We start from the raw sequence: 26,524 nt of genomic DNA on the forward strand, positions 1-26,524 counted from the left end.
AAGGATGATTTCTTTTTTTACCAGGGCCAATTGAAGTCTTGTGTCCCAATCTTTGTGTTTGCGCCATCTTTTTTGATGGTCTTCACTGTTCGATGAAGCCGTGCCGTCTATATGCACGATACACCCAAAAATTTCTCGTACATACGAACAATCGGAATCCATGGTGTTTTTTTTATAATTTTAACACTTTTTTAAACTAATTTTAAATCTAACACTGTTTTTTTTCAAATCTAACACTTTTGGCCACACCTATTGTCATGACGCGGCGAAATGTCTGTGCCGCGCCATGCATGATGGCACGGCGGGTGGCTGACGTGGCGACGACCGGAAATGCTGACCGGTGACGTGGCAGGGCTTGCCGCGTCACCGATCTTGGCGCGGCTCTGCCGCGCCATGATCGGTGGCTGTCCACGAAATATGGTCGGCAGTCTACCTAGGGGTATGCCCAAGGTAGTAGATTGTCGGCAGACAGATGCACAAGCTATAAATAAGATGGTGACGCAAGACAGACACGAGGTTTTATCCAGGTTCGGCCGCCGTAAAGGCGTAATACCTACGTCCTGCGTCTGATTGTATTGCTGTATGTCAATGAGAGATGATTTTTAGATGGGTCCCCTACCTGCCTTATATAGTCCGAGGGCAGGGTTACAGATCTGGAAACTAATCCTAGCCAGTTACAATTGCCATAGGTGGCCGGATAAGGATTCCTATTCTAACTGACTAGGATCTTGCTTGACCTCTAAATCCGCCTTGATTCCTTGCGCGGGATTCCGAACAGATTGGCTGGGCCACGCGTCGTCTTCTAGTGGGCCAGACCCCCTGATCCGGGCTGGCCCAAGACTAGCCGTAAGGGTATAGGGGTTAATACCCCCACAGCTAGTCCCCGAGCACCATGTATTATGCTGCGACACGCCGTTCGATCTCCTTCGACTAATGCGATCCGTCTTCATGTCATCTTCAACTGGTTGAAACATTGACCAATCGAATGTGCCAGCATTCTGGTCAGAACAGAGAGCAGTAGACCACGATTATAGCCGAAGATTCCGGTTGTCTGAAGAATGCATGGTACTCTAAAGAAAAAAGAAAAAGATTTCTTTCCTTATCAAGTGTGCCCACTTGTATTTCTGAAAAGAAATGTAAGTGACCCTTGGACAATAGTAGTTCTAGCAAACAGTCAGAGCGTAGGGGTCGATAAAATATGCACATTCACCGCAAGGTGAAGTGTGCCCACTTAGTCCCCGAGTCTGGTAGTAGGTGACGTAGGCACGTGGTGCCAGGGTCCAAAAAGAAATCCCACTGAAGTTGAGAATCCAATCGTCGTACAAGCAATACGAGATGCACCGGCAGGTGCATCGTACCGATGTAGTCCCCGAGCTTGCTGGAAGGCGCAGTATCAGCCTTGTAGCAAGGTCTAAATAAATGCCTCTCGACTGTATGCGAGTACAAATCACATGTAGCCAAGAAGAGCGGTCTCCGAGCAATGTTCGAAGAGTGGTCGGGGCAGTCCCCGAGCATGAGAGTGATCGGAACAGTCCCAGAGCATGATAGTGGTCTGGACAGTCCCCGAGCACGATGGTGGTCTGGACTTCGACGATCACGATGGTGGTCGGGGCAGTCCCCGAGCATGAGAGTGATCGGAACAGTCCCCGAGCACGATGGTGGTCTGGACTTCGACGATCACGATGGTGGTCTGGACAGTCCCCAAGCACGATGGTGGTCTGGACAGTCCCCGAGCACAAAAAGTGCGGCGAAAAACCATATACCACTTGTACCATATATTTTTTTTGCTCTGTCAAATCCAATCTGACACGTCTGGTCAAAAAAGTAGACGGGTATAGCACGTCATACTACCTTCTTGTCTTTTCAAGCAAACTGTTGCGTGGCACCTGTAAGTAGGTACGTCAGCGTGGGCCCTCTCACACTGGTAACGAAGAGGCGCATACACTGATAACGAATAGGCGCATATATTGGCATAGATCTCGATGCTGTGAAAACAACCGTCTACGGCGCGTGTGCACGTCTCCCAAGAATCTCGGGCAGACGAAACGGCAGAACTCTTGGTTAAATACAGTATAGAATTGGTAAGTTACTTTTTACTGAACCCCATTACCATTCACAGCCGCAGCCTTCTTCTTCCTCTTGCCAACCCTAGTACCTCCGAAATCACCACCAATCAATCCTCCACCGTTTCCTCGTTCATCGGCAAGGCTAGATCCATGGCGAAAAGTGACGCACAGAAGAAAGCAGGAGTCATGGCGAAGGAGTGGTGGAAATCGAGAAGCAACGAGCAAACCATTGAAGACCTCGTCACCATGGGAGTACTCCACAACAAGGAGCTCGCAGGATGGCGTGCGCCGAAGGGCGAAGGGTACCCCGATCCACAACCAGGTGAGATCGTGGTATTCGAAGACTTCTTTAAGCGGGGATTTGGGGTTCCGGTACATCCTTTCCTTCAGGGGCTCTGTCTGTACTACGAGATTGGGATTTGCAATCTACATCCCAACTCAATCCTCCTTGTCGCCACCTTCATTCATCTTTGTGAAGCATATGGTGGCTTCCAACCCCATTTCGACTTTTTTCGCCATCTTTTCTGTCTGCGGAAGAAAGGAAGCGGCGGCTTGAAGATAGCCGGAGGTGTGTACCTCAACCTCCATGACGGGATGAAGGCCCAGTACCTGCACTGCCCATGGAACACGTCGCTTGACGACTGGTACAAGAAATGGTTCTACATCCGTGAAGAGCCGAACACGATCACACTGTGCGACATGGGGTTCATTCCAGAGAAGAGGACAAGCTGGTCAGAGAAGCCCGAGCACCTGGAACAGATTCCAGAAATATTTGGGATGATCCCGTGGAAGAAACTAGACGGTCCGAGCATGGTCGGGAGCTTCATCAGCCGACGGATCCAGCCCTGCCAGAGGAGGGTACATCCTGGCTATGAGTACCAAGGTAGCGCAGACCCGACAAGGACGAGGCTGGAGGCGCTTGACAAGAACGAAGTCAGGGCCAGAATTGGAGAGCTATTTAACTTAGCTGATCCAAATTATGTCAGATTGAGCGACATCGAGCACGCTTTCAAGCTCGCCCGACCTCCCCCAAAGGTAACTCATCTTGCCTTGTACCCGTAGTCTTATATTGTAGTAGAAACTTACTGTGTTATCTCCTATTTGTTTCCTAGATTAATGGTCGGGATAGAGCGATAGTGTTTGTGTCGCCACCCCCTGGTGTAGATTGGCCGCAAGTTGCTGACCCAACTACCCAGACTAGCGCCGGGGTCGAAGACGTCGACTGGGCTGTGCTCAGAGTTGGAGAGGAGGCAGCGGCCAAAGCTGCTGGTAAGCGGCCGGTGGCCAGCAAGCGTCGTCAGGCGATCTTTACTTTGTTGGACGATGACACAGAGGAGGGAGAGGATGCATACAACTTTCGACTCGTCTCTTGAAAGAGGAGGAGGCAACTAGAGTCAATGGAACAAGGTGGCTCCTCCGTGCCGGTGGGACCTACATCGCCGACCACTGTAGCATGAAGGACAAGTGGTGGAGGGGTCGAGCACCAAGGCCCAGCGGTGGTGCTGGATGTAGAGGGAGACTAGGTGTAAGGATGGCAACGGGTCGGGTTCGGATCGAGTGGAGTCTCCGTGCACCCAAAACCAAAACCCGAAATCGAAACCCGAATCCGCCCTGAAAACCGATTCGGGTGGAAATCCATCACCAAAACCAAACCCGCGGATACCCGAAACCCAAACGGATACCCGAAACCCGCAGATATATATACACATATTCACATGTATAAACAAGAGGCAACAAATAATAAATATTTTCATGAGTCAACTTTAAATAAATTTAATAATCTAAGTAAACAAATTATTATTAGTATATTATAAAACATGAGTTTTAATTTCAAATGATTTATTTCGGATATCCATTGGATATCCACGGGTGGAAAACCAAACCTGAAACCGAACCCGACTGGTTTCGGGGCCCCGAACCCGAAAACCGTGGGTGAAAAACCATCCCTAAACCCGAACCCGCAGAACCCGAAACCCACGGATATCCGCCCCAAACCCGATCTGTTGCCATCCTTAACTAGGTGTCACCCGCACAGCACGTGGAGCAAGCACGGTCGTAGAGACGCGCCTTCGCCACATCATTCCGTGCTTCCAACATGTAAGTATTTGTAACCTTGATGTAAGCTAACAATTTGTATTGATTATGGTTGCCTTCTGAACTTATCTCGGATGTACTAGTTCGGCGTCCACCGAAAATCCGGACCAACTAGCCGGGAGCGTGGCTCTGCGAGCAATTTCAAAGAAGACTGCCCAGCAGCCGGCCATCGAGGAACCCATAGCAGAAGGTCCGTTGGGGCCTCAGCAAACAAGCAGTCAGACAACAGTCCCCGAGCAGGGGGTCGAGGGAAGAGCCGAGCCAAGCACAAGTGCTCCGAGCACTAACCCTGCTGAGGGCAACACCTCAGCACCAAGGGTAATGGAACATACCGAGGAGCAGCGGCCGGAGGTGAGAGCATAGAGCATGTTTGTCGATGCTGTAGCCCGTGGGAAGGCCATAGTGATCGCAGAAGCTGCTAACTCCGGACCAGCACCGATACCCGAAGAAGGGCCCGAAGAGGACAAAGTAGAGGAGGTCCTAGGCCATCCACAGGACAAGCGACAACATGTATATGTGTCGCGCTGGCGAAACGACCAATGGGTTGTTCATGAGGAAATCCCAGAGGTCTAAGAGACCAAGAAAGTTGAACGAGCGGCGAAACGACTGGTGACGGAGGTCCAGGTATGCTTTGCTTCACCACCTGATCTTGCTGTCTAGTCAAACTTTCTTACTTCGCTTTTTGCACACAGGACTTAATGAAGACCACAAGGTACCGTAAGAAATGCTTTGACCAGATCGAGGGGATCACTGCAAGCAATAAAGAGCTGACGGCAGAAGTGGAACGCTTGCGCCACCAACTTGAAGCCGCCAACCATGAGAGGACGGAGCAAGAGTCCTAGAACCAGAACCTGGTCGTCCAGCTCATTAACAAAGAGCAGGAAAGAACAAGTAAGTAGTCACTTTATCACAACGAGTGCATGACAAGTGTTGTTGCGTTGTTGGTAGTAACAGCTGTAGTGCAGGCTTAGAAGCCGAAGTGGTCCGTCTCCGAGAGGAGAATAGTTGTGCGGTCGTGGAGTGTGATCGCCTGAAGGAGGACAACAGAAAACTGGCGCACGACCAGTCGCAGCTCTGAGACCACACGACCAAGATGAAAGAGGAACTGAAAAGTAAGTTTTCCAAACCCCTTTGCTCACTTTTGTTGCCCGCCTTATCTTGTCGTGGTATGACGTTTTAATAGCTTGTGTGGTTTGCAGTTTTAAAAGTAAATACCAAGAAGCATCTGGAGGCCGTGATAAAAGACCGTGACGGCTGAAAGGCGTAGTGCCAAGAGATCACCAAGGATCGGGACACATGGAAAAACTGGTGCCAGGAGGTGGCAATGGGCATTTTGCCGGTCCTTAACCTCATCGATCCAGCGCTTACAGAGGACGTGCCAAGGATGCCACAGCTGGGACTGGTCGATAGATGCCGAAAGGCATGGGGATGGTTTCAGGAGTTTGTGAAGGAGGCAGGTGAGTACACAGGCGCACATATGCTAAGCATGGTACGTGCTCACTACCCCTTGATCGATCTCAAGCGCCTGGAGGCTGGATACCCAAAGGAGGTAGATCCAGACAAGGCTAAGGAGCTTCGGATGACCCAGTTGGACTTGTTAGCAAAAATAATTGGCGACATTAACCTATGTGGAGGCGGGACAACACCTGTACAGGGTACGCCATCAACAAGTCAGCTGGAAGCACTGTCATTTTTAAGCCAACCGGTAAAGCCTGCGGTCTCGACCAGCTAGGCATCGATGGGGCCATCTTCTTCAGCTCGACCAGTACAAGAGTCCCCGAGACTCGAGCACGATGTCAGGCCCAGCGAGCAGCAGGTGCCGCGTGCCCCGACCAGCCAATAGTATAGGCTATAGCTGTAGAAGAAGATGTAGTTGTGTTATTGTAAACTTGGACCTTTTCAGGCAAGCTTGTAATAATGTAACTGTATATCTGTATAAGCTTGTTTGTTTTTTAGAAAACATATTTAAGCTTGGATCTCGTGTTGGTGTAACTAAGTGAGAACATATTAGCGTTCTGTTTAGTTGTACCAGTTTAGTCGATACGTCATCCTAAAAGGTTTGTATGGACCTGGTTTGTCCTGTGGTCGGAGTGTGAGGTGCGTAGCCTGTGCACACGTAGACGCACACAAGTCAAACCAGAGGGGACCTGCCGATCACCCGTAGCATAGAGAGTAGATCCCATGCACGCGTTGGGAGGAACCGGAGACAGGGCCTGCTCCAAAAACCCGGAAAGGAATGGTGGTCGGTTTTGACTGGTTGAGTTAGAATAACAATAGACTTCGAAGTGATACATTAGAGTGGTCAAAGAAATCATAATAGCTTTATTGAATTAAATCAAAAGTACAAGAGGAGTACATATCTTAGTAGTTAAGCATAGAAATGCCTAAGCTTGTCGATGTGCCATGAATTGGGTACGTCTGTACCATCTAGGTGAGCTAACCTATAAGACATTGGTCGTGTAACCTCCTTGATCATGAAGGGTCCTTCCCATGGAGTTGCGAGTTTGTGGACACCAGCCTGATTCGTCTTCCACTTCAGGACTAGGTCCCCAACCACAAAAAATTGCTCCTTAACGTTCTTGTTGTAGTACCTGCGCAAAACATCAAGGTATTTGGCTGTACGTACGCAAGAATCGAGTCGCTTCTCTTCTATACTATTCACTTCTAGCTCCCACACTTCATTGGCCTTGTCTTCGTCGAAGTTCTCTACCCGTGCTGATCTGAAGGCTATATCTGTTGGGAGCACTGCCTCAGCGCCGTAAACCATAAAGTGTGGTGATACGCCGGTATTGCGACTGGGCTGGGTTCTGAGGCCCCAGACCATGGCTGGTAACTCTTTGAGCCATCTTTCAGGAGCTTTGTCATTTTCTCTGTACATCCTCTTCTTAAGTGCGTCTAAGATCATACCATTTGCTCGTTTGACCTGTCCATTAGCTCTAGGGTGCACCACCGAGACGTATTTTACTACTATGCTCTTTTCATCGTAGAAGTCCCAAAAAGCGTTCCTGGTGAACTGAGTACCCAGATCAGTGATGATGCTGTTGGGTATGCCGAAGCGGTGGATGACCTGGTCGATGAACGTGATAGCCTTTTCTGAAGATGCCTGTACCAGAGGCATGTACTCTATCCACTTAGAAAATTTGTCGATCAGCACAAAGACACATGTAAATTTCCCAGGAGCCAGTTTGAGGGACTCGATCATATCCAGTCCCCAGCATGCGAAGGGCCAAGAGGCTGGTATTGTCTGAATCTCATGTGCTGGTATGTGGATTCTCTTGGCGAAGAACTGACAACCCTCACAATGGCGGACTAGCTTCTCTGCATTGGCTACGGCTGACGGCCAATAGAACCCTACTCGGAAAGCCTTGCCAACCAGCGTTCTCGAGGCCGCGTGGTTGCTGTAGGAGCCAGAGTGGATTTGGTCCAGGAGATGTTCGCCATCCTCCTGGGTTATACACTTCATCAAGATTTCCTCCTTTGCGTTCTTGCGCCACAATTTACCATCGACGAACAGATACTGCTTACTGCGACGCATCAGGCGTTCGTTTTCTATCCGATCGGTGTAGCTGCTACTATCTGTCAGGTACTTTATGAAAGGTACTCTCCAGTTAGGCTCCTTAGTGGTCGGAGGTGGTTCGATGGTGTTTGACACCGTAACCGTAGCCACCAAAAGTTAGTCTGGAGGCTTGTCGACCGTGGGATCTTCCTCTTCGATGGAAGGCGTGAGCAGGTCTTGAACAAATACGCCATGTGGGACTTTAGCTCGGGATGATCCTAACTTTGATAGTGCATCTGCTGCTTAATTTTTGTCCCGGACCACATGTGTGTACTCGATGCCATAGAACTTGCCTTTCAGCTTTCTGATCGATTTGCAGTATGCATCCATCTTTTTGCTATTTGTATCCCAGTCCTTGTTGAGTTGGTTGATGACCAGAGCCGAGTCTCCATAGACATAGAGACGTTTGACACCAAGCTCGACTGCAATGCGCAGACCATGCAGGCATGCTTCGTACTCGGCGGCGTTATTAGACGCCGGGAAATAAATCCTGAGGACGTATTGGAGCTGCTCCTTGGATGGAGACACGAAAAGGACTCCTGCTCCTATGCCGTTGATGTTGAGAGAGACATCGAAGTACATCTTCCAATACTCATCGGGCCCCTGAGAGGTAGGTGTGCTTAAGTCTGTCCACTCGATGATGAAATCGACAAGTGCCTAAGACTTGATTGTAGTACAGCTTGCAAATTCCAAGGAGAAAGGGCATAGCTCCATTGCCCATTTGATGATGCGCCCGTTCGCATCCTTGTTGCGAATAATGTCTCCTAGAGGGTACTCGGTCATGACCACCACACGATATCCGTCGAAGTAATGTTTCAACTTTTGGGATGTTATCAGTATGGCGTAGATCAATTTCTGAATCTGTGGGTACCTGGTCTTGGATTCATTGAGTACCTCACTAATGAAATAGATTGGTCGCTGTACCTTGTAGACGTGGCCAGGCTCGTCGCGCTCGACCACCATGGCAGTGGAGACCACTCGATTAGTTGCCGCAATGTAAAGCAGGAGGGTTTCATCTTCTCTGGGAGCAGTGAGGACTAGAAGTGATGTAAGGAATTGTTTCAGCTGTGTGAAGGTAGCGTCTGCTTCCTCTGACCACTCAAATTTCTTGGATGCTTTGAGCAGCTTAAAAAACGGTAGTCCTTTTTCGCCTAATCTTGATATGAAACGACTGAGGGCAGCCATGCATCCAGTAAGCTTCTAAACATCCTTCACCTTTTTGGGTGGCTTCATGTCCAAGACAGCTTTGACTTTCTCCGGGTTAGGGCGTATGCCGTCGTGACTGACGACGTTGCCAAGCAGTATACCAGAAGGAACACCAAAGATGCACTTCTTTGGGTTTAATTTCCATTAGAAAGTGTTAAGGGCTACAAAGGTACGTTCTAGGTCGTCAACAAGGGTATATGCTTCCTTGGTTTTGACAACTACATCATCAACGTAAGCCTCGATGAGGTCGTCTTTTATCTCGTCTTTGAGGCAGGCCTGTATGGCGTGTTGGTAGATAGCCTCGGCGTTCTTGAGCCTGAACAACATGGTCATGTAGTAGTAGGCACCGAAAGGCGTGATAAAGGATGTCTTGGTCTGGTCGTCCTTTTTGAGAGCGATCTGGTGATAACCAGAGTAGCAATCGAGAAAGGAAAGCAGCTCACAACCGGCAGTTGAATCTACGACCTCGTCTATGCGAGGTAAGTCGAAGGGGTCTTTAGGGCAGTGTTTGTTGAGATCAGTGTAATCAACGCACATTCTCCATTTATTATTCTTTTTGCGTATAAGAACCAGGTTGGCTAACCACTCCAGATGATACACTTCTTTGATAAATCTAGCTGCCAAAAGCCGTGTAACTTCTACCCTAATAGCCTTCTTTTTGTCGCGAGCGAACCGTCGTAGCTTCTGCTTGATAGGTTTGGCCTTGCCGTCGACATTTAAGGAGTGCTCGATCAAGTTCCAAGGTACACCGGGCATGTCAGCGGGTTTCCATGCGAACACACTCATGTTGCTCCTCAAGAACCTGACGAGCGCGTCTTCCTATTTAGGATCCAGGTTGGCCCCGATAAGGGCCATTTTGCTGGGATCACCGTCGACCAGCTGGATCGCCTTGTGTTCTTTGGACTTGATGTTCTTGCGTGGAGCCTCGAGCTCTGGGATCTCCAGGTGGTCGGCTGAGGTCTTCTTGGCGTCGAGCATGGTCTCAGCCATGCGAATAGAGAGGTCGTGAGCCTCTGCTATTTTGAAGCTGTCGTCCTCGTAGGTATAACCTGCGTATACATTGCCCCTAAGAGTTAGAACCCCTTTCTCGGTAGGCATCTTGAGCACCAAATACCTGTAGTGAGGTATGGCCATGAATTTGGTGAGCGATGGTCGACCAAGGATAGCATGGTAGGTGCCGTCAAAGTCAGTGACCACGAAGTTGATGTAGTCAGTGCGGAAGTGATCTAGGGTACCAAATTGCATAGGTAGTGTGATCTGCCCAAGAGGTGTAGAGCTCTGTCTGGGGAGGACACCCCAGAACTGTGCCTCGTATGGCTTGAGATCCGCCTGGGTTATCTTTAGGGCTGGTAGACTGTTCTTGAACAGTATATCGATGGAACTGTCGTCGTCAATCAGCACTCTGTCGAACTGAACCTTGTTGATACAAGGATCGAGGACCAGGGGAAAATGTCCTAGCTCAGGTATTGTAGCCCATTTGTCCTTTCTGCTGAAGGAGATCTTGCGATGAGACCAAGGAGGGAGCCGCGGATCGGTGATGAGGTTGTCGGTGTTGGCCACGTTCAAGCAGGCGCGGTCGAGTAGCTTGCGTTCTCGTTTGGTCTCAATGGACACTTTGCCCCCAATGATGGTGTGGACGCGGTCTGTTGGCTTGACATACTTGTGATGGGGATCTGCGTCTTCATCATCGTTGTCCTTGTTGCGCTGTTCCCCTGCGTCGTTAGGCTTGTCGGATGTTTCTAGAGCCTGTTGATGCGTGTAGATGGACTTGAGAACGCGACAATTCTCCATGGTATGGTTTGACTTAGGGTGGAGCTGGCAGGGTCCTTTCAATACTTTGGCGTAGTCTTCTTCGTAGTTGCGATGTCTGCCACCTTTTTTAACGGTGTTGACCTCGCCGTCGTCTTCCCGAGCACGCTTGCCCCTGTAATCGTCACGGCGATTACACTGCTAATTACGCTGGTCACGGTGGTCGCGAGAGTCGTTGCGCTAGTTATGGCGGTCAAAATTGTCGTTTCGACCATGGTTGCCGTGGTAGTCATCGCGGTGTGGGGGTGGTCAGAGCGTGGAACCCTTGCTGCTTCTTCGATAATTATCTTTTTAGCATCATCGGCATTCGTATATTTCTTGGCAGTGGCCAGGAGCGCTGTGACGGATTCGGGTCTCTTGCGGAGGAGCTTGTCTCGTAGGGCATCGTGGAAGCGGAGACTAGTGATAAAAGCCTCAATTGCCTCGTTATCGAAGATTCACGAGACCTTGATGCACATCTCCGAAAAGCGTCGGACGTACTCACGCAGTGGCTCATCTTTGCGATCTCGGATCCGCTGCAGATCATATTTGTTGTCGGGTTGCTCACAAGTAGCAATGAAGTTGTCGATCAATGCTTGCTTGAGCTCCTACCAAGAATCGAAGTAGTTCGCCGACAAGCTGACCAGCCATTGGTGGCCTATGTGGCCGACGTCGACTAGGAAGTAATTGGACATGACGTGCTCGTCAGCCATGGCTGATCTGCACGCGGTTTCGTAGAGCATGACCCATAATTCGGGGTTCTCCTTGCCGTCGTACTTCTGAAGTTTTTCGAGCTTGAAATTCTTGGGCCATATGACTTGGCGAAGGTGTGGAGTAAACTTCTTTAAACCCGAAGGGCTGTGGGCAGTATCATATTTCATACGGCGATAGCTTTCGTGGGATGCACGATCGTTGGCTCTTTGGTTAATGCGATCGCGCAGATCGCGTTCTCCGAGGTAATGGCGGAGATCGTTATTGCCATCACGGCGATCCCGGTTGCCACCCTAGTTAACCCTGCGACCGCGGTTATCACGTCGATTATCGTGGTTGTCTCGGCGGTTGTCGTCCCGGTAGTTGCGGCGGTTGTCGTCCTGACTACCATCATGGCCACCGTTTCTGCCTTGACGGTTGTCTGATGGGTCGTTGTTGCGCGAGCCACGTTGGTTGGGTGGCTGTGAGTGACTTGAGTACTAGCGGTTGTGGCTTGATTCGACTAAGACGGATGGAGCCCGGGCTTGATTTACAATCTCTGCAGTCTGGGCTATAGCAGCCGTCAGGTAAGCTTGTATATCATCACGAACTGCCTGGGTTTCTGGGGTATTGGGTAGTCGTTGCATTGTCGCCATAGCAACAGCTACGTTGGCGCTTGGAGTCCTGAAGACCTGCTTGTCCCCCACCCTATCGAAGGCATTGTTAAGGTCGCGTGGCTGGACCCCTATGCGTTGTGCCTCCTCTTCTGCCTCGGCTTCAATTTGTCAGCGATTAAACCGGTCAATATTGCGTGCTTCGCGTGCTAGCCTTTCTTGTTCTATTTCGCTAACTGTCGGTGGTTCGTCATTACTGACAACATTGATCAAGTCCCCTCGCCTTGGTGGGAAAGATGGGAATCGTGGGAACCCCAGGGCGTGGTCTAGGATATTCAGATCGTATTCAACGCCTTCATCGTCATGATGCTGGAGCTCGGTGTGGACCGAGGCATTAGACGCGATGCCGGACGAGGAGCTTGAGCCACCCTCATGAACTGTGTGGACGGATCCTTCTTGATAGTCCTCAATCCGGACTATGTTGACGAAGTTGCGCAGGCCGTAGGGCTAGGCCAGGTGGTTTTCCATCGACACTTCGTACCCGAAGAGCCAGAGACCCATTGCGGGGGCTGGCCGGCGATGAACGGAGCGCCCTTCAGGAGTAGATGTGACCACGAGATCCGTATCGAGTCGTGCAGGACGATCGGCCTGAGCTGGTCGGATAGATCTGTTGTGGATAGTGGTTACCTGCTCATTAGGTTGACTTTGAATCGAACTTACCAGAGCTAAGGTTTTAGCAAGTTTGGTGCTGACCCGATCGATGGAGTCGAGCAGGTCGGTGTTGTCGATCTGCCTCCCTTTGTAGCGAGGAAGTGGACGACGGGTTGTTGGCGTGGCTGAAGACGATGCTGGCGTGGCCGGAGCTAGATCCACCGTGGTCGGAGCCGTAGCCGATGCAGGTGAAGCAGTGGTCGACGCAGATTGAACCCACGCCTCCTCCGGGGTCATGGCGGTGAAGTCGTCGGAGCCGGTGGTCCAGGTGATCTGGCCGATGGTGAACGTGAGGTCGTTCGGCGTAGCCATGGAACTGGGGATGATGACCATCTTATTCGCCTGGAGAGCAGTACGCACACCCCCTACCTGGCGCGCCACTGTCGACGAAATATGGTCGACAGTCTACCTAGGGGTATGCCCAAGGTAGTAGATTGTTGGCAGACAGATGCGCAAGCTACAAACAAGATGGTGACGCAAGACAGACACGAGGTTTTATCCAGGTTTGGCCGCCGTAAAGGCATAATACCTACGTCCTGTGTCTGATTGTATTGTTGTATGTCAATGAGAGATGATTTTTAGAGGGGTTCCCTACCCGCCTTATATAGTCCGGGGGACCAGGTTACAGATCTGGAAACTAATCCTAGCCAGTTACAATTGCATAGGTGCCCGGATAATGATTCCTATTCTAACCGACCAGGATCTTGCTTGACCTCCAAATCCGCCTTGATTCCTTGCGCGGGATTCCGAACAGATTGGCCGGGCCGCGCGTCATCTTCTAGTGGGCCAGACCCCCTGATCCGGGCCGGCCCAAGCCTAGCCGTAAGGGTATAGGGGTTAATACCCCCACAGTGGCCAGGAGGGACGACCACAGTCACAGTTAGGGACAGGGAGGCCAGGAGGGACGAGGGCATCTTTGCTAGACTCGTCGGGGTACAATTCTCTAGGATGACCCCATTTTCGTCACAACTGCTCCCGAAACATGTCTTCCATCTAATAAAACAATTCAAATTAAACATCAATCAAAATAACGCAAATTATTGTAAAATATAATCATTTGCATTACAACTAAAATAATATAACCAACACTTATAGCAAAAAAATATACATGGTAAATATACTTCTAACTAAATAATTAACTTTAACATTGACAAAATCAAACTAATATCTTCCTCCAAACCGTAGCCCATAGTTCCCAAACATAATTGTCCTCCTAACCTTAACTCCCATTCATAATATTCATATCCACCATTCAAACGAAAAAAAGTACGTCATTTCCGGTCGTCGCCACGTCAGCCACCCACCGCACCACCATGCATGGCGCGTCACAGACATTTCGCCGCGCCATGGCAATAGGCGCGGCCAAAAATGTTAGTTTTGAAGAAGAAAAACAGCGTTAGATTTAAAATTAGTTTACAAAAAGTGTTAAAATTTTAAAAAAAATTCTCCATGGTAGGGTTAGTGAAATCGGTGACCATGACCTAAGGCCACAGAACTTATACGGCGGTACCAAAAGTATTTCCTCCGTTTGTGAAATTATATAAGTCAATTGTAAGCATTTTAGATATAATAAATTTTGTATGTATCTCGACGTAATGTATATCTAAATATATAACAAAAACTATATATATCTAAAAAAATTAAACACCGTTATTATATCTACGTATCTACGTATATCTTAAGTCGTCGTCGTACTGTTGCTGGTACCCTTGCGGTATACCATCACGGTGTCTCCCGGCTGAGCCCAGGAAGTTGGTGCTGTCATACGCACATAGCACTATCATTTACATATAATTTTTTCTTATCACCAATGTCCGTTGGAACATGGACAATTTCACTACTTTTAAATATAAAGATCTATATCTTATATTCCGTAACTTACTTACTTAATAATACCCAAATATTCCATCAATCGAACTCATATGATTCATGCTCATATATACGAGTTAAAAATAACTTCCTATGTGTAGGTCCCGTTGTAACGCATGGCTAAATTTGCTAGTATCTAAAAAAAATTAAACACCGTTGTTATCGGGGCCGCAGCAAGTCGGGATCGGATTGACGGAACCTTTGCCTTGCTATATTGCTGAGCATTGACCGTGAGTACCTAGTCCTCCTAGCCGTGTTCGGTTCGGAGACTGGAACGATAAGAAGTCGGCGCGGTGGACGGAAGTGTTGGCCGGGATCCGCGATATCATCATCCCGGCACCTCGCGCAGCCCGCACAAGTGCTTCGTCTCCGGCGGATTACGTAACATTACATTACAGGTGCTTCCTCTTTGGCAGAGGACGGACGCCATGAACGCCGGCCACCGACCTCTGCTGGTGAAGCATCAGGAAGAAGGCTATCGCGTCTGCGACATCGGCATCAACAATGAGCAAAGGCTGCAGGTCGGCCCCTTGTCACTCTCCCCGGCATTAACGTGGGTCGACTACCGGCCCCTCGCCGTCTCCCCCGGCGGTACTTGCATCATGGGCGTCGTCAACCCACCAGCCGAAGCCGATGGCATGGCCGGCACCCGCAACACGGGCCCGCCGCCCATCATGCTTCCCGTGGGAGAGACGACACGATCATCAGGATGGATGCGGTCATATACGGCGACTCCTCCTCCTCCCGCTTCGAGATGCTCCGGCGGCTCTTCCCCGACGCTGCCGACGGCGGCTGGTTCACCGTGCCGCTCCCGAGGCCGCCGCTCAGGACGCTAGCGCTCCCGTCCCAGAGCGTGTCCATCTCGAGCTACTTCGTCATGGGCACGCGCGTGTGGATCTCCGTCACCGGCGAGGGCACCTTCTCGCTGGACGCCCGGTTGGGCGCCTGGCGGATGGAGTTCCCCGAGGAGCTGCGTCGGCTGGAGGGCCGTGCGTTCTTTGCGCCGGAGCTCGGCGCCGTCGTCGGCCTCACCGGCGGGGACAGGCTCTTGTGCTCGTACAAGTTCGAGCACGGAAAGGATGGGTCCCGGACGCTGACGTGGCACAACACGTGGAGGGAGGCTGTCCCCTGGGAGTGCTTTGACCGCGGCTACGCTCCCTCTGGGACACGGCCGGCCTGGCGTATCTGGGCGACGGCAGGTTATGCCTCTAGGCGCTCGCAGTGGGCTCAAATCCAATATGTACTCCTTTTTGGTGCTGGAGCTGAGGCGACGATTGCCGGACGGCAAGGAGCTTGAGCTAGCCAAACGCGGTCAAGTCAACTACCAAAGGTGTATTCGATAAGGGATATACTCGAGACCTCTACTTCATCCAGTAGTCGTCTATCTACTCCACTAGTGCTATGGAAACGTTTTTTTTTTGTAAGTTTCAAAAAAAAATTGTTTTGCAACATCATCAATGTCAATCACAAATGCGGCTCAATCGTTACATTAAGATTTGCACAAGGTCGTTTCAAAAAAAAAAGATTTGCACAATGTACCATAGGTTGTGCTTGAATCGGTGGCTAAGTGTTTGAATCGGTTGAATGGACATGTGGTTAGTGAGACGCTATCCACAATGGTTCCCACTAGGACTACAACATATCCAACACACAGACCATTCATAGTTTAATAAAAGACATAAAGAACCATAACAGTTCTTCAATCAAGGACCACAAATACTTGAGGGCTTTACAATGATTCTGGCTAGTAAAACCTTCGATGTAAATTCATCTACTGCTTGATGTCAGCCCTTTTTTTTTCTGCCACAGCCTATCCAAAGAACTGTCCGCATCACCCTGCAAAACCAATGGTGTAAGAATCTCAGACAAGCTTGTTTTTCTCTCACAACAAATCAATCGAAACAGTGTTTCGACTTGTTTTTTCAGCAAAGCGAATGGGGTCTACAGTATTCATGCAAGACAAGTATCCGTTAGATCTTTCTTTTCTCATCAGAAAGTTGAAACCATGGTGTGTAACTGAAAGAACGCTAGCGCTACAGCTAACTCACGAACATTCACCATGAGATTTCAGACCATCCTAGATGAAACTGTTCAGAGGATAAACACAGGCATTTTTATAAGAGTTAAATACACTAGCCACGTAGGTCCATGAACTTTGAAAATGTATTTCTGAGTCCCTAAACTTGTTAAGTGGTGCACCATAAGTCCATACCAGCCATATGGACAATTTTAGCTGACGTGGCATGCTAGCTTGGCATAAATTTTTCATTTAAGCCCTCACATTTATTTTTCTCATAAAAAATTACCCTTCCTTCTCTCATACTCTGCACGACTGCACGTCGTCGGATACGGCTCGGGTACAGCGTCTGCGCGTCGTTGGTCACGGTGGTCGTCAACGGACTCGCACGGAGGCCGGCAGCCACGCGCGCATCGAAAGTTCTTGACTTGTACTCTCGCTGTCTCGCGTCGTCGGACTCGGACAGGAAACTGAAGAGTGGAAGTGGAGGGGTCTGCGCGATATCACGGGCTCCGTCCGCGCGTCGCGTGCGCGCTCGCCGACCTCCTCGTGCGCCTGGGCCGCAGGGCTGCCAAGGTGGCCCACGTCGCCGCGCACACTCTCGTGCCGGGCTTCCTCGCCGGCATGTACGCCGAGAGCGCGGACGTGGGCGCGGCCAAGCGGGTGCTCGAGACGGAGGACGCGCCGCCTGTCAAGTGGAACGTCGTCGTCGCCTGCTGCGCGCGCCTCGGGCTCGTGGACGACGTTCCTTTCACGGGCTCGCTCCGCGCTAGGACGCGGTCCGCGGTAGGGATTCGAGTTGGGCTCACGGCGATCCACCGGCCGAGAAAAGAAGCGCGAGACACCGCGATCGCCGCGGGCACAGTGAGAAAGGAAGGAATTGTCGCGGCCATCCAATAGCGCGAGGACGCCCATCCTGATCGAGCCCAATCCCGGCATCGCGGCGACGGCGATCGCGTCGAGCACGAGGCTGCCTAGAGCCCCTCCAGCACGACGGCGCCAAGGTACGAATAGCTCCTCCTGCCGGCACCGGAGGGACAGCATCCTCTTCCACCGTCGCCAGAATAGGACATTCATGACCGCGGGGCACATCCTAACACCCGGAAGCCGATGGCCGACGTGACGAACTCCCTTTGTAACGTCTCAACGGACGGGATGACGGTGTTGTCGGCGGCGAGCGCCTAGCGAAGCACATGGCGACGAACATGCGAAACATGGCTCGGTTCAGGTCTTCAGGAGCCCCTTGATGACGGCTGACCCCGTCGTGGTCCATCTGCGCCGCGATGGCGGAGATGAGCCCCGCCCCGGCGTGCTGGCGTACCGGCGTAGGCGCGACGGGTGGAACGCTCCGCCGGAGCGCGCGCCAGAGCGAGCCGTACGCGCCGGAGATGACGCTGTACTGGCCGCTGGACGCCGAGCCGTATCCGACGACGTGCAAAGGATGAGAGAGAAGGAAGGGTAATTTTTTATGAGAAAAATAAATATGAGGGCTTAAATAAAAAATTCATGCTATACTAGCATGTCACGTCTGCTAAAATTGTCCACATAGCTAGTATGGACCTGTGGTGCACCACTTAACAAGTTTAGGGATTCAAAAATGTATTTTCAATGTTCATGGACCTATGTGGCATACGCTTACAAGTTAGAGGGCCGCTTACGCATTTAACTCTTTTTATAATATCATTTTAACGGCAAATTCATACTGAGACCAGATCTAGTCAACAAAGGGTCACCCATTTCATGACAATGGTAGCAGAGAAAAACAAGATGACAATCTAGTAATCTACACCTGAGCGCGGACGAATCCAGAGAGAGCAAATGTGGTGAAGTTGTCATCATATAACCCATTCTGATCCAAGTGCCCAGTATTGATCTGGACTGAGGCATGGTCCTTGGCAGTGATGATCCTGTTTGTGGCAGAGCTGCAAGGAACGACACAGAGTAAGAATGAGAAGGATTGCCATGGCATTGCTGTTTCAACAAGGTGTCAGACAGAGAACATGACTGCAAATACCACTTCCTAGGGACATAGAGGTCCACCATCTTACCCTCCTCGTTCTGCATGATGACGAATAATCCGGCAACACTACTGATATCCATAGTAAAAAGAAACAGCTAGTTAGGAACAGAACCAATCAAAATGGGTGTTTTTATTAAAGATAACTCTGTTCAGTGCCGAACTAGTGCTAAAATCGAATTATGGATTTTTGTAAAAGCTTTGTAGCATTGTCTATTCCAATATCACAATACCAACAGCCAAAGTCCATTGCAGCCAAGGCGACCTCACGCAAAAAATCAACAAGATAAGCAAGCTATCATGTATGGTATGGAGAAACAGTTATGATCAAATTCAAATGTAATCAATCCATCATACATATTGAAGGCATTTCATCCCAACATACAAATCACTTCAGTTGGACAGTTACGCGGAGACTGCTCTCACCCCATTGCACAAACAAGACTGCAAGAGTTGCCTCACTAACCAGGTTTTACAGGAACAAAAACAACCTCACTCACTCCCTCTCTCTCTCTCCAATCACACGTTCTAATCATCAGACAGTGCGGGCGCGATTATAAGTACTACACCCGCAGCTTCTGATGCAATGCAAATCATGCATCAACAATTTTCACAGATCGGAAGCAGTACAGAACTACTATTGCACAAACTTTGCGACAAGAACAAAATAGACGAAGCGTACGAATTTAAGTACGTTCACCGCAAACTGGCGAGCAATCAGATTGAGACAGGAATCATCGAGGGATTAAAAGGATTCGGGGGACGTGGAATCACGGCGCACCTCGGGGAAAGGATGGAGACGACGGGTGCTGCTGCGGCGGCGACGGCGGCGTGACGAGCAGAGATGAGAGTAAGTGGTCGGGAATTTGGGATTGGTTGGTTTTATACGTGGAGGAGTGAACGAAATATATGAACCCTAGATCCTGTCCCGGGCCGTAATGTCAGTTTGAAATATTGGGTCCACTGGGCCTCCCTATCGGATATTGGGTTCTATTTTTCTGTTTTAAAGATTTTTATTAGGCCACAATTTTTCTTTTAGGATTTTTTTTATTATATCCTTTTTATAAGATTTTATGCCCCTTTGTATGATGCTTGAATGCTTAAGGAGGCATGTTTGGTCAAAGTATACTCACCTAATGATAATTTATATTTTCATATGAGGTACGGAAGATCATGTGCTCAATGCTTAAGCCAAAAGATTATACAACACTATGTTGGGCCGAACCTCTTTTTAGAGACGACTCGAATGGGTTTATAGAGGTAGCTACACCACCTGCCTCTCTCTGTCTCTCCGGAAATCATGACTATTGACTGAGCCGCTTCTGATATAAATCGTCGGTGCCTTTAAAAATCATTCTATAATAGCAATGGAACACGCATTTTTTTTTTTGAATCCTGTATTTTTCATGTGAAAATTCTGCACGATTCATATGAAAATCTTGTGTTAGAAAGGAACTCTACATTATTAAAAGTGAATGCAAGAAATGTTAGATGGGAGAAACATATATCCTGTTGGTGGAAGTCAATGCTAAACTGACAATCATGACCCTGTTAAAATGATATGATCGGAATAATTATTTTTGGGAAAATCATATATCCTGTTAGTGGAAGCCCAGTCCTCCTCCTACCTAAGCAAGGGGAGCCCCAAAGTCAAATGGCAACTGGAGGCACCCCTGTCCAAATGATTCCTCCCCTCGGGTGTCCGTCCTCCGTTTTTAAAAACCTCTCATCTGCGCAGCGCGCCCTTGCCGACCCATATCACAAGTTCACAGCTCAACGCGGCGAACGCGAGAGAGACGCCCAACACGTCTGCCACGCCACGAACCATGGCACGGCACGCGCGCGCCCCGCTCCTCCTCGCCCTCGTCGCCACGCTCGCGGTGGTGGCGGCGTCGGCGTCGGCCTACGCGCGCGCCGCCGACGCCGGCACGGAGCTCCTCATCGGCGACGACGACGACGTGCTCGGGCTGGGCGGCATGTTCGGCGGCAGGCGGCGGCTCGACGACGCCAACGCCACGGGCCTCGACGACGGCAACGCCACAAGCATCGACGACGGCAACGCCACGAGCATCGACGCCGCCGTCACGTGGGCGGGGTTCATCAGCTACGCCGCGCTGTCCAGGGACAGCGTGCCGTGCTCGCTGCGCGGCGCATCCTACTACAACTGCCGCCCCGGCGCGGAGGCCACCCCCTACAGCCGCGGTTGCTCCACCATCACGCAGTGCCGCGGCTGAGCCAGCAGCTGCGACTGCGAGCGAGACTGCTAGGCTGCTAGCTGTGTGTTCCGCTTCTGCCATTGACCTCGCCGCTAGCTGCTTGCACGTACGCGCCCCCCTTGCTTTCGTTGGTGCTTGCGTTCTCGATCTTCCTGATTCCGAATGAACTGAACAGAGCAGAGGTTTTAGCATTTTGCTGTAAATCGTTGATATTCTCTTGTGATAAGATTAAGATTGACGTTTGTATTTTGTCTGATGTGTTATGTGGATGACCATATCCAATATAAGTTGATTGATTCTTACAGCATTAAAGATTAATTATTCCATCGATGCAATTCAGTGTGTGCCTGCTTTTATGTGATGGTGTAGGTTTGTCTTTGCTCTGTGGACAATTTGATGTTGTGCATTATATTGGTGATTGATCTCGTCCATGCAACGCCAGGTTTCATTCAGACCAACACTTCAGCTTTTCGTTCAGCCATGCCCATGCATATCAGAACTGAACATTCATTCTAGGAAAATGCAGTACTCTGAGCTCAGATGATCTCAGTTTTCTTTTTCTTTTTCTTTTTTTTTTGAAAAAAAAGGAATATAACATTCGAATGACTATAGTCGTTTAGTACAGCAGATCCATGGTGCTTAGCCCACACTCCACCATATGGTGAAAAATAGACGATCTCTGCCCCTGACTGCTTAGTTAACCAATGAACGTCTAGTTCCTTCATTTTACTTTTTTACACAACTTAAGGCCCCGTTTAGTTGGCTACGTTGGGCAACTGCAATGAAACTTGTTAGAATTGATCTCATCCGTCTTGACCCAACGGTCGAGACGGACCCCTTGACCGGCGTCCTGATCGGGGACGTCTAGCCATCTAGTGGCTAGTGGGCCCCCGTCGCACAGTGCCTATAAAGAGGAGGTGGGGCAAACGGCTCTGTTCACGAGGTTCACCGCCGCCACAGCCCCACTGTCCTAACCCTAATCCGATCCAGAGGGTGGCACTGCCAGCGGCGGGAAGCGCCACTGCCTCCACCACCACCGCCGGTCTCCACCGCTACTCCGACCGTCGCTGCCTAGTGCAGAGCTTCACCAACGAACCATTGAAGGCAGGGAGCTCCTCCGACGGTCAGATGCTCCTACATCTCTCTCTCTCTCTGTTATCTACTCCCTCTGAATCTCAAAGTCACTGATTATCCTAAATAGAAAAGAACTCACCCACTGGATCCACACCTAGACGATCTAAAGAAGTTAACAATGGTATCAGAGCCAGGTTCTCTAGTATGTGGATCTAGATCGGGGCAAAGAAAAGAAGAAAGAAAAGAAAAAAGAAACGAACTTCGGTTCGGAGAAAATGAAACCCTAAAGATATTGGACGGTCCGAGGAAGTTTTCCCCACCGCCGTCATTACCGCCTCACGCGGGATGGAGCACCTGTCGCAGGTTTGCTGACGCGCGGGAAGAGAATCAAAAGAACAGAAAAGATAAGAACGGTTTTAATCCGTTCGGATCTAGACAAAGAAAGAGGGTTTTTCACTAACCCTAACCCTAACTGGGTGAAGATGGAAACAGAGGGCTCGGATTCAAGAAACGAGATAGATCCGAACCCTAACTCGCTGCAGACTCGGGGAAGAAGAAGAACAAAGTGAATCCCTAACCCTAGATCCAATCCCCATCCCCAAATCGGTAAAAACAGAGAAAAAGAAAAGCAAGGCCGGTGGCTTACCTCACCGCTGCCATCTCCGCCGTCGTGCGGTAAAGACCGGACCGCGCCGGTGTTCGTCGCCGAGGTGCATCCGCGCGGGTATGGGTACAGGGCACCGACACGGAGCCGCTTGACGGCGGCGCGCTCTCCCGACGGGGAGCGCGCTCGCCGGCAAGAGGGCCCGCGGTGGCGCCGTCTTCGCTTTCTCCTCCGGCGCGGCTCGCTGTCACTCGTGTGCGGCGCGCTGCTGAGAGAGATAGACGCGCGAGAGAGACGGGGAGAAAGAAATGAGCCTAGGGTTCAGAGGGAGGCCAGCCGCGGCGCGGTTTTGATCAGGCGAAACGGCCGGACGGCCGTCGGATTTGATCCGACGGCGTGGAGGGCCACTCCGTGGCCCAGGCAGGATGCCACTTTCCCGGCCCAGGCCCAGGTTGCGGCCTGGGCGCGGGTGCGCGCTGCGCGAGCGGCTGCTGGGCCGAACAAGCGATCAGGCCTTCGGGCCAAGCAGGCCTCCGGGCCAAATGAACAAGGAGAGTTTTCAGTTTATTATTTTATTTTATTTTTCAGAAGCTATTTTGAATGAAGAAAGTTAAGTTTAAATGTTTTATCTCTACTCAAATTTGATCCAACGTGATAATTTGTTTAGAGAACAGATGAGTAAAGTAAAAATGCTTCTGAAAAGTAGGAAAAGAAATTTTGTCAATTTTCGCTGCAAAGTTAAAAGTTTATTGTCTTCTAATTTGAAGAGCAGTTATAGTTATTCAATAAATGATAAAAAGTTTATCCTCCAGTTAAAATTAGAATCAAAGAGAAGAATTTTTTTTTAATTGGAGGAATAGTCGGTTTATAGATAAGATGAATTATAATATTGTTATTTTCTGACCAACGTTGATGATAACAATATTATAAGTTCATTTATGAGTTTAAGCTTAAAGTTAAATTATGGTATTGTTATTTTCTGACCAACGTTGATGATAACAATATTATAATTCTATGAGTTTTATGTTTAAAGTTTAAATCTCTGATGAATTTTGCATCAAAGTGACCAATTTTTCAGAAAAAAGATAAAGATCAAGGAATGCTCTTAAACTAGAGAAATGTATTTTCATGTTTCCGCTGCGATAAAGTTGATTGTCTTCTAATTAAATTCGAACCAACGGGAGAATTTAATTTTGAGGAGCAGTTTTATGTTTTTAAGATTAATTGAATTTCTATACGTTAATTTCATTTCTGCCCAATGGTGATGTGGAATTAATGTAGAAGAATGATGTTTTATTCTATTTCTGCCCAACGGTGATATAGAATAGAATATAAAGTTTTCAAAGTTTAATGAGCATTATTGTTGAATATTTTTCAGACAAAAGACCTCCATGCTTTCATTCTTGAAGGCAGAAAGAGAAATAAGTTGGGTACTTGTGACTCAGATGATAAAATGCCTAAGGGCAAGTTATGTATAAAAGAATGCCATTGGTTAAGGGACTGTGTTCTCTTTAAAGAATGGCTTCAAAAGAAAAGAATTCTAGGATATTGATCCAAGAAAAGAGATAGATCAATGAGAGTCTTTATTGAGAAATGTCTTTTATGTACTCTCTGTGAAGAAGAATTTATTTTCAGTTTCACTTATGAGAGTTGTAAAAGTCATATACATGTTTAATTTGACTAACATTGGATTACACATGTGTGTTAAAGAATATTCGGATTTATTTCTAAATTTGATGATTGAACACGAGCCAATCCTGGCAATTATGTCTGTTCAAGAGAACTATCTCGCATGGCGGGAAAAAGTTTGTGATAGTACCCACATGGCGGGAAAAGTTTGAGAAAATACCCGCATGACGGGGTAAAGTTGGCATAGTACATATGTTAACCAATCCCGCATGGCGGGAGAGTTTGGCATAGTACTTATCCCGCATGGCGGGAGGAGGATGTGATGATTCATGCTCTAAAGAAATATCCCGCACATGGAGAGAAGTTTGGGATAGCTCTTATGCTATTCTAGTATTTACCGTACACTCTGATTGTGTCATGGTCATAAGTACTCAATGAGTTTGAGAACAAAAGAAAGTTGCATGTGAACCAAGAGATAAGAATGATATGCAAGTGTGACTTGCAGAAGTATTGATAATAATAGACTATGTTGAGTTTTGAAGTGTAATGAGGAAAATGTACTTCCATACGAATTTTGTTTGCATGATGTAATCATGTGGATGAAGTAAGTAATCAAAGTTTCCTCATTCACAAGAGTTTTGAATGTTTCGAAATTGTGGTAGAAAAGTTCATACCACATTTCGAGGGGGAGAAATGTAAGATTAAGAAAGAAACTTCCCCATACTTTAGATAATGCAATGCATACTATGCATTGAAGGTAAAAGTGATCTATAAAAGATGAATGTGATCGTTGAGGGAGTAAGACGGTCATAATAACGATACCCCTAAAGTAAAGAAATAGCTAAATTCCTGGACCTTTTACAGTTCCGATAGGAAGATAGCATAGCCAGCTAGTATTCATACTAGACGACGCCATATGAGTTTTTAGCAGATTAAACCCAATATAAGAAATTTGAAGATACACCATCTTTATAGAAGATGGAGTAATCTGGGGGAGCATGGTATGCAGATACCTAAAGCTTGAATAGAAGTGGGATTACATATCCACTACAGTGTTTAGAGCAACAAATAGCTTAATATATGTTGATGTTGTATGACATATACAACACCAGATGTTAGCTCTTAAAGAGGATGAATAAGTAAACAAGGATCTTGTGATACAGGTGGCTATAGAACAATTGCCTTTTGGCAATGAAGAGTAACAATAGCCCCATATGAAAGAAGTGCCACGAGGATCTAGAAGATCTCAAAGAATAAGAAAATTAGATATTTCTGGTGACTAAGAAGTAAAAGTTAAGAAAGAAATTCAAATAGAGAGTGATTCCACCTCATTTGAAGAAGCCATGAGAGACGTTCACTCGTCTAAATGGCAAGAAGCAAAGGAACATGAAATGAAATCGATAAATACCAACGATGTTTGGGACTAGGAAGAAATTCCTAATGGAGCCAAAACAGTAGGCTATAATGGGTCTACAAGACAAAGTGACTCTAAAGGAAATATAGAAAGATATCCAAAGAGAATATGAAAAGCTATAAAGCGCCACTTGTGGTGAAATGATTTACATAAAGAGAAGGAATAGATTATAATGAGCATGCAATGATTCTTTTAGAATCATAATGGTATTAGTGGCACATTACGATTTACAGTTACATCAGAAGGATGTAAAGACACATTCCTCAACGAGAATTTGTATGGAAACGTTTACATAGCATAACTCAAAAGGTTTTGTCGTGGAAGGAAAAGAACGTAAAGGGATGTTGCCTAAAGAAATCCATTTATGGATTAAAGCAAGCTTCAAGACAGTGGTTCTTGAAGTTTGACAGTACAATAAGAAAGTTTAGGTTTTAAAGAGAATGTAGAGGACAATTGTATTTATGCAAAGTTTAAACATGGGAAATTTATTTTCCTAATCCTGCATGTGGGTAGCACCTTACTCGCTAGTAGTGGTGTTAATCTACTGTTGGAGAAAAAGCAGTTCTTGTCCTCAAGTTTCAATGAGAATGGTCTTGGTAAAGCATCATTCGTTCCAGGAATTGGAACTTACCGAGATAAAAGGAAAAGGGGTATTAGAACTATCTCAAGTGTATACTTAGAGAAGATTCTAAAGAAATAAAGTATATATGTGAGTAAACTTGCGCCTGTTTCTATAGTAAAGGGTAATAGTTTTCGGAACTTTCAGTGTTCCAAGAACGAATGTGAGATCAATCAAAAGGACGTCCTATATGCTTCAGCTGTTGGAAGCTTAATGAATGCTTATAAGCAAGAACTTACCCTGACATAGTTCATGTATCCGGGATATTTTGACAGAAGTCCAGTCCAGATATAGATCACTGGAATGGAGATGAGAATGTTTTGCAATTGTGCAAAGATTT

General features: G+C 48.2%; 2 protein-coding genes across 2 annotated transcripts; one reads left to right on the forward strand and one right to left on the reverse strand.

The window, feature by feature from the left end:
* Positions 1-16,314: 16,314 nt before the first annotated feature.
* On the reverse strand, positions 16,315-19,471 carry LOC136547449 (small ribosomal subunit protein eS21-like). Its single transcript, XM_066539398.1, has 4 exons — positions 19,410-19,471; positions 18,626-18,700; positions 18,401-18,533; positions 16,315-16,430 (listed from the first exon to the last, which is right to left on the reverse strand). The coding sequence occupies exons 2-4, from the start codon at positions 18,673-18,675 to the stop codon at positions 16,362-16,364; spliced, it is 252 nt and encodes an 83-aa protein (XP_066395495.1). The 5' UTR covers positions 18,676-18,700; positions 19,410-19,471; the 3' UTR covers positions 16,315-16,361.
* A 983-nt stretch (positions 19,472-20,454) lies between these two features.
* LOC136547451 (protein RALF-like 22) lies at positions 20,455-20,862 on the forward strand. Its single transcript, XM_066539399.1, has one exon. It carries the CDS (start codon positions 20,455-20,457, stop codon positions 20,860-20,862), a length of 408 nt encoding a protein of 135 aa, XP_066395496.1.
* The last annotated feature ends 5,662 nt before the right edge of the window (positions 20,863-26,524 follow it).

This window comes from Miscanthus floridulus, chromosome 3 (genome assembly GCF_019320115.1).
Source record: "Miscanthus floridulus cultivar M001 chromosome 3, ASM1932011v1, whole genome shotgun sequence".
NCBI lineage: Eukaryota > Viridiplantae > Streptophyta > Magnoliopsida > Poales > Poaceae > Miscanthus > Miscanthus floridulus.